Genomic DNA, 8,694 nt, shown 5'->3' with positions numbered 1-8,694 from the left:
TTTGCTTGTCTAGAGTTGCCATGCTTGTTCCGGGATCGGAGGCCGGCAGCAGCGGCAGCACAGTGCTGAAGAAACCTCCGAGCAGTCAGTGAACTCTGTAACATCCAACAAGCAGGAAAAAAAAAAAAGACCTACGAAAACCAAGACGTGGGGCTGGGAATTGGCTTAGGGGTAGAGCGCTAGCCTTGAGCAAAAGCAGCTCGGGGACAGCGCCCAGGCCCTGAGTCCAAACCTCAAGAATGGTAAAGAAAAAATAAACGAACAAGACACAGCTGGGCACTGGTGGCTCACACCTGTCATCCAAGCTCCTCAGGAGGTTGAGATGTGAGAATCTTGGTTCACAACCAGTCCAGGCAGGAGAGTCTGTGAGACTCTTACCTCCCATTAACTAACACCTCCCTCTCCCAAAACCAGAAGCAAAGCTGTGGCTCAAGTGCTCAAAAAAAACTAAGGCCCCGAGTTCAAGCCCCAGGACTAGCAAAAAAAATAAAACGGTGATGTTCCTCCCCAGTGCCAGCCACTCCAAATATCTCACCTGCTTCAGTCCTCAGAGCCTTCAGAACACTTCACTAAGTCTCACCCCACTAGTTCCTTAGGGACACCTGTTCTTGCCCTAATGGAACTGCAGTGACCTCGAGGGCTGGTGCACACAAATCCATTCTTGTCCCACAGAATCCACTTCCAAATACAATTAGGCAAGTGTTGACTACAGGCAGCTGGGATGCTTTCTACTTTTTGTTACCACAAAGCCCACTCTAGGGGCTGGGAAGATGGCTCAGTGGCAAGCATGAGGCCCTGGGTTTGATTCCTCAGCACCACATAAGCGAAAAGAAAAAAGCCGCAAGTGTCACTGTGGCTCAAGTGGTAGAGCACTGGCCTTGAGCTGAAGAGCTGAGGGACAGCGCCCAGGCCCAGAGTTCAGGCCCACGACCGGACTCCCCGCCCCCCCCCCCAAAGCCCACTCTAGTGTTGATTCAAGGCCACTTAAAACTTTCCTGCAGTTACACCCAGGCCAGGTACTACCTACCAAGCCAGATGCAGTGCTCAAAAGAAAGGCAGCTTCTGCCTTGACAGCATACTTAGACCCAGGAAGTTTGGGTTTTTTTTGTTTTTTGTAGGTCCTGGGCTTGAACTCTGGGCCTGGGCGCTGTCCCTCAGCTCTTCAGCTCAAGGGTAGCGCTCTACCACTAGAGCCACAGAGCCACTTTCTGTTACATCTAGGCCAGTTCACAACAGAGAACTGATGTTATCACTAAAGGGGATTCCCACAATGAACTCCCCAGGTGGCAGGGAACCATATCACAGGCAGCAAGGGAAAGGCTGGACTCCTCTTCCATAAGGGTCTTTAGAGGTGAAGCTAAGTAGTGATCTTAGCGGAGCACACTGAGGAGTGAAAAGCAAGCTGGTGCCAGTGGCTCACACCTCTAGAATCCTAGTTGTCAGGAAGCTGAGTTCTGAGCATCAAGTTTGAAGTCAGCTTGGGCAGAAAAATCTGTGAAACTCTACAAAAGTGGAACGTGGAGCTGTGGCTCAAGTAGTAGAGCACCAACCAGCCATGAGTGACAAAGCTAAAGGACGGCACCCAGGTCCTGAATTCAAGCCCAGGGGAGAGGGAGAGACACACACACACACACACACACACACGAGCAGGGTGCATAACACACACACACACACACACACACACACACACACACACACACACACACACACACACACACACACACACACACACACACACACACACACGCAGGGTGCATAATACCAAGAATACATATTCATATTCCCATCTTTTTGCATGAAGAGACACTAGGGTGACATTCCATAACAGTTGCCATAGAAAGTAGGTGGGAAATGGTAGCTTGTTTCTGAACACTTCTTTGGATAGTATTATTTTTTTCTTTTCTTTTTTCTTTTGGTTGGGGCTTGAACTCAGGGCCTGGACGCTGTCCCTGAGCCTCTCTGTGCTCAATGCTAGTGATCCTCAGATCTCAGCCTCCTGAGTAGCTAGGATTACAGGCGTGAGCCACCAGCACCTAGCCAGCTTTCACCTTTGAACGCTGTAAATAAATTACTTTTAAACAAGGAGTTCTTCAAATGGATCAAGAGAATGTGGCATATTTACAGTGAAATTTTACACATCCATCAGAAAGAATGATATTACATCACTGCAAAGAAATGGAAAATCCTGGGAAAAAATCATGTTAAATAAGACAGGCCCAAAGAGACAACTGATACACGTTTCATCTCCTATGTGGAAGCCAGAATTAACTTATAAGTAAACACTTCAGGGTGGTAGGCTAGTGTACACAAAAGTATTAGTGGAAAGCTAGATGCTGGTGGCTCACACCTGTAATCCTAAATGCCCAGGTCCTGAGTTCAAGCCCCACTACTGACATAAAAGAATTAAGCAAAATAGGGTAGATTCAGGGGAGAACTCAATTGGGATTACAGGTACGAGCCACCTTCTAATTGTCAATTGCTTGCCTCTCCCAAGGATGTGGGGCTTATGACACCAAGGCCTTACATGCTCACTTTCCACTCCTACTGTCCAAAAGACACACCACACATGTGGATTTTCCCCCAAAAGAACGCTTTATTGACAAATTTCCCATTATTCACTGTAGGAAGACACATCAGTGACCTGCACTTGCACTGCCGACTCACACGAATAAGTTTTTAGCTCTGGAAAGTGGACACCAAATAGTACTCTTCTCCAGCCCCAAGTATTCTAATCATGGTGTAGTGCAGTCCCCCAAGGGTGTCCAAAGTAGCCAGAGCACTTGGTTGCCAGAAAACATCGTACAGTCCCATTGCAGTGTCCCATTAAGGACACTGTGAGCTAAACAGTCATTTTTCCCCAGGAAGAGTACACAGACATGCACACAGCAAGCACTGTCCCAGTGCCCTGCTAAGAGCCATTTAGGCCTTTGCTCCAGACCACACCTCTTAAAGGGTCCTGGTGTGAGAAACTTTGTCAAGGTGTGGCAATTAAAAATGGGGAAGAAATTTCTGTAGTTTCTGAGAAAAGACTACAACAGGGTTTGGACTGACCCATAACCTCACCCCTGACCTGACCTGTGGGGCTAGTTCTGCTTCTCGCTCATCCTGTATTCAGTAAACAGGCAGGCTAGAGGCACCAGCTACAGCTGGACCAGCCAGGCCAGGCCCAAGGAAGGAAGCACTATGCTGGACATGTGTCATTCACAGGATGCTAAGGACAAAGCCTCCCTTCTCTTACTAGCCTGCAGGCCCCACACACAGGCACATGAGGTTTTTGGCCAGTGTGGGGAGTCAGGGCGAGTTTTGAGAGAAGCAGTTTTTGCATACTAGGAGAAAGGGTATTAGTGAAATAAAACACATAGGTTGGTAACAAACAGGCAGGGTGCAACAAGATCCTCATGTAAAAGTCTACAGAGTGCTCAGAACCCACTAAAGAACTCTTATTTTTTATATATAAAAAGATTATAAACAAAGCATAAGGCGATGTAAGGCTTGAATTTCAGTTTAAGTCCAAAGAAATAATATTCCCTAACAATGAGGCTAAAGCTGTTTTGCCTAGTTTTAATTTTTGAAAAGTCTGTTGCATTTAAAAAATAGTGAATCTGTTTCTGTCAAAGCCAGGTCATTAGTGTAACAATCAGGCAGCAGCTGACAATGTTTCCTTTCTAGAGTCTCAGAAAATGAACAGTCTTCTAATCTAGCATCTCAAAATAAAACCTTTGACCAGGCAGTAAATCTCCTGTGAATATATTCAAGTTAAGAAGGGGGAAAGGTCAGAAAATGTCACTCATTTTATACTCACAGAACTTCCTCCTTCAATGTTCGGTGAGCTAATTTCCAAAGGAAGCAAGGGCTTTGGCTCAGTACCCCTCCACCCTGCCCACTTCCTGTTGCTCTAGAAAGGATGGCACAGTGATCTGCTTCATCTATGAACTTTAGTGTAAAACATCTATGTACAAGACTGTGTTCTCTAACTCATGCGAAGGCAGCAGCCACATCTGCACGTAGACAAGCATGATTGTCCTCAAAACCAGCTGTTCACGGGCCCTGGCTGGTGGTTCCGTTGGGCAGAGTGGCAGATGTGATGAGGAGGTATGCTTGCATGTGTTCTGTGGCTGGTGAGCTCTTACAGGCTTAGAAAGGTGAGTGATCCGGCAGGGGCTGGTCACCACTCCCCGTCGGGGAAGGGAGGTTGTCGCTGCCATTCTCTTTGCCACCTACAACCTTAGACTACAGAAGAGAAAAGATCAAGAGAAAAAACCTAAGACACGTGCACATACAAGGTAGGTACTAGCCCAGGCTAAATTGTCTACCTAGGTTTATGCAGTGTTAACACTGCAAAGCAATAGAATGGAATACGTTACTGACAGGCAACCACAACCTGCAGAGGTCACCAGAAAATTAGACAGAATGGAGAGAAAGCCAGTCCCCAAAGGTCTGAGGTCTCACTTAAGTAACTTTCTTCAAGTTACAAAATGGAGCACAGATTACCGGCTGGCACAGCAGGGGCAGGAGGAAGTGGGCTTGGCTACAGATAGTGTGTTCCTGGTGAACACAGACATTCTGTGTTTCCTGTCCTAGTCATGAGATTGCACCCAAGTTCTCCAAGACATCATTACTGCAGGAAATGACATGAAATAAAGGGTTCAAGGAACCTTTGCATGATTTCTTGCAATCTGAGTTTACAACACTAAAGAAGTTGATGTGACAGGTCCTATCTGTAAGGTCCGCTCCTGGATGGCTAGCAGACTCCACCCTCTGCAGCAAAGTCTCCACCCCAGTACCTGCGTTACCTAGGCAACTGGGACACCTGGAAGAGGTCACATCTGCATCCGCTGAGGTCACATCTGAATTTGATGTGGCCACAGCTTTCTCCGCCCATACCCTAGATAAGGCCTAGCCCAGGCCCAGATGCTCTCTCTCTACTCTCTCTCTCTGCTCTTTTCTAGCTCGCTCTCAGCTCTTTCCTTCTCTTCTCTTTCCCAACTCTCCTCTCTTTTCCCAGCTCTCCTCTCTTTCCCAGCTCTCCCAGATCTCTTTCCCAGGCCTTTCCCCACTGTGTAAAGGATCAAGATGGCCTGGTGCCAGCCGGAACGATGAATAAACCTACCCCTTACCTGAATACCACATGCGTGGTGATGTCCTTACTCGGCTACCTCTTTTTAAAAACCTAACATAAATATGAGAACCAACAGTCTAGGGACAGTTACCTTTATGGTCCCCACTCGGTCTTCAAATGACTTGAAGGTTGCAGAGTTCCTTTAAAGAAAGAGGGGACAAGTGTTGTGTGGTGAGCAGCTGCAGTGCCACCCTCCTCAATCTGAAGAACTTTAGGGTTAGGATCATACCTAGATGGTTCCCTAACAAGGACCTGATCTCCACTGCAACAATGTGACACACCAGAAAGGGAGTGTGGTGTATCTGTGTGTGTGTGTGGGGGGGGGGGGGTGTTCTTCGCATAGTCTATCCAGGACCACGTCAGGGCTTTCCAGGGAAGGTGCAAATGTCACACAGGAGCAATGTAAACCCCCTGACCATGTTCTGGGCAGGATGTTCTATACGTCCCAGGCTGGGTTGAGGATGTAGTTCAGTGGTAGCATCTATTTAATACACACATAAGGCCCTAGATTTTGTCCTCAAAATCTAGGGGAAGGGGTGGAGACTCCTTGGCTCTTCTGTACTGGGGTTAGGGTAAGGCCTAAGGGCCTTTGTTGTATGAAGTCAAATAACAGGAGAGAGAGGACAGTTGTGGAGGGCTAAGGAAGCAGGCAGCCTCCATCCCACCAGTCCTCATACAACCAAGTCCCCAACAGAGTCTCCCTGACAAGAATGGGCTCTGCAAAGCTACACTGTTCTGAGGACTATCTCCATGGGGCTCAGAGACATGAGGACTCTCCTGCAAGCCGCTTTTGAGAGTGGGCTCTCTGCCCAGGACCATGTTTGCCAGGCTCTGGATAGGGCTGTTATGAAGCCTCAGGGAGAGTTTCATTCCCTCTAGCTCTTCCTTGCCAGCCGTTAGCTAAAAGGAAGCCACCAGAGGAATGACCCTGCCCTGGGGATTCCCGTACTGGGAGAAAGAGGAAGTACGTGGTATAACTGACAGAGCTGCCCTGCCCCTACCCAGGGATGACTCTGGAACAGCAGAAGTAAGTATACTTTACCTCATGGTTGGCATACTTATCGAGTGGCGGATGGAATAGCTGCTGCTTGGAAGCATGGTAGAAGCAGAGAAGGAGGTTAAGAGTTAGCAGGGGGAGCTAGACCAGCACAAGCTTGCCAGCCTTGGTTACACATAAACTTCTAAGTGGGGGAAGTGGTAGGACCCTGGAAGAGATACTGGCCCCTCTGCATAATGTCTAGGAGGAGAGCTGCCCTAGGCTTCCCTCCTGCCTCCACAGGAGGTACCAAGGCCACCAGAGGAAGACCTTTAAAATAGGAAAGCTGTGAGGAGACCTACGCCTGGAGCTGCTGGAAACATTCAGTCCACAGAACCTTCAGATACTCTCACAGCAAGGTAAATGATCTCTTGGTGAAAGAAAAACATAGATTTGGTAGTTGGCCTCCAAAACCAACAAGGGCACCTGGTTGCTACCACATCAGCACAGGGGAGGAACCTCTGTCAAGGATTATCCAAAGGTAATTACAGGGGATGAGAGAAAACCCAGCTTGAGAAGGAGACAGGACCTGGGGTCTGAAAGGACAGGGAACAGAGGGCTAGGGGAGCAGCACCACCTACAGAAGAGTGCTTCTCCTCAGGAGTAAAACAAACACTGAGACACAGTCACTGTGCCAGGCCAGGTCAGCCACTCAGGTCCAGCAGCAGCGCATGACATGTGTCCACCAAGCACCCAGAGTAGATACACTTGCCAGGGAAGCTAGGGATGGTAGCCCTATATGGACCATGCTGCTTTCAAAACAGCAGCTGCCTGGTGGGTGCTGTCCTGCTGGGAGTTTTTGTCACACCAGCTTATCTACCTCCACTTAGCACAGCTCCCAAGGAGCCCTGCTTCAGAAAAAAGCCATCCACCAGTGTGTCCACCACACCAGTTCACCCACCTCCACCCAGCACAGCTCCCAAGGAACCCACAGAGAAAAAGCCTTCCACAGGTTTGTCCGAGATCACTCTTACCTAAAGGAATGCGAGAACGGATGAGCCCTGAATGGTGGCCACAGGAAGAAAGAAGAAAAGCAGCATTATGCAGAGGCGGCCAGCACCCACAAGACAGCCCCACCCACCCTCAGCAGCCCTATGCCTCTCAGGCTTCTCTGCTCATGCTTTGTAAGGAAACTCCAACGGCCCCTCCAGTACTCACACCAGCAGAGATGGAAGGACACGTGACTCCAAAGAGGTTCACAGAAGAGCACAATCAGCAACTAAGGGGCCCATGGTTCTCTATTTCTGGGCACAGTTACGTATACGGGAGGCTCCGTGTCCACACAGTGGAGGTTAAGAGCATGTGCTACAGTGAAGCTGGTTTGTGCTACCAGCAGGCTGGTCTGACACTACGTCCATGGAGTGGCCTACGTTTTCTAATGCTAAATGGGAACAAAAGCATCATAAAAAGACCTAAAACACACTCAACGGCAAGTATTTCTGTTCTAGGCTGTCACTTCAGAGAGGCCAGCTTGGAAACATTTATGTATAAAAGTGGCTGCTAGCCGGGCGCTGATGGCTCCCGCCTGTCATCCTAGCTACCAGGAGGCTGAGAGCTGAGGATCTCGGTTCAAAGCCAGCCGGGGCAGGAAAGTCCGTGAGACTCTTATCTCCAGTAAACCACTAGAAAACCAGAAATGCCGCTGTAGCTCAACCAGCAGGATGCTAGCCTTGAACTGAAGGGCACAGGGACAGCGCCCAAGCCCATGACCGACCAAAAAAAAAAAAAGTGGCTTCTGGCACAGGGACAGCAGGCTAGCCATCCGTCTGCAGCACATTCAGACTCCCACCATTAACGTGCCTAAAGTCAAAGAAGGCCACTCACAACATGGAAGGCAGCCCTCAAGAATCCACTCACTTCTACATGGATGCAAGTAGGGTTGGTGCCTCTTGTACCAGGTGGTCACAGGCCAGTGGGCACCCTAGGGCAAACCACTGTGACACAAACCCAGTTCCAGCCTCCCCGCCCCCCCCGTTACCTGTAGCCCCAGGGTACACCAAAGGGCCCGGGAAGCACTGCCTCAGGAGGGCCTGCTGTACTCACACCAACCTGCTGGACCCAAGCGTCAGAAAGGGTCATAAGGGGTCATCTACCTATAAACTCATGCTCATGCTGGGCCTCCTACGTCTGGATGTCATTTTCAAGAAGCCCTCAACTCTCAGTCACTGTCACTAAACTAGGAGGCTGATGGACTTGGCCTCAGAAACTACTGTGACCATCTGGTGAGATGACTGGGATCTGCCAGGGCCCCAAGAGGTCAGTGTTCACACAATTAGTACACATACCAACAATAGTGCCCTCTCAGGGGAGACATTAGCATATGAAAAAACCCTTCAGGTACTTAAGCAACCATCAGAAGAGAGTCAGTTCTTCTGAAGCTCTTGCTCACCCTGGCTGGCCCAATTCATGCCAAGGTGGTGAAGCCAGGCATCCAGACAAGACTTTGCTAGCACAGTGGCCTGCCAGGGCCCAGAGGCTGTACACCCAGGGTGGGGGTAAGTCTTAGTGCTCTAGGTGGAGAATGGAGGCTGCATTCCTT

The 8,694-nt window shown here is 49.2% G+C and overlaps 1 protein-coding gene across 7 annotated transcripts in view; it reads right to left on the bottom strand.

Moving 5' to 3' along the window:
• Positions 1–2,569: 2,569 nt before the first annotated feature.
• Positions 2,570–8,694, bottom strand: part of LOC138841576 (tumor protein D54) — a 28,780-nt gene continuing 22,655 nt past the window's right edge. For 3 of the 7 annotated variants that reach the window (XM_070042339.1, XM_070042336.1, XM_070042341.1), the window contains 4 exons: positions 7,130–7,156; positions 6,162–6,206; positions 5,211–5,259; positions 2,570–4,230 (listed from right to left, as the gene is read on the bottom strand). In XM_070042339.1, coding sequence (XP_069898440.1) covers positions 4,135–4,230; positions 5,211–5,259; positions 6,162–6,206; positions 7,130–7,156 — 217 coding nt within the window. In that variant the 3' untranslated portion in view covers positions 2,570–4,134. The remainder of the gene's footprint in view (positions 4,231–5,210; positions 5,260–6,161; positions 6,207–7,129; positions 7,157–8,694) is intronic. The other 4 variants (XM_070042342.1, XM_070042338.1, XM_070042335.1 and 1 more) reach the window with 3 other exon arrangements.

Source organism: Dipodomys merriami, unplaced genomic scaffold, assembly GCF_024711535.1.
Source record: "Dipodomys merriami isolate MVZ:Mamm:240054 unplaced genomic scaffold, mDipMer1.0.p SCAF_322, whole genome shotgun sequence".
In the NCBI taxonomy this organism is placed as follows: Eukaryota; Metazoa; Chordata; class Mammalia; order Rodentia; family Heteromyidae; genus Dipodomys; species Dipodomys merriami.
The sequence above is the reverse complement of the archived record's forward strand: the minus strand, read 5'-3'. Positions and strand labels throughout refer to the sequence as shown.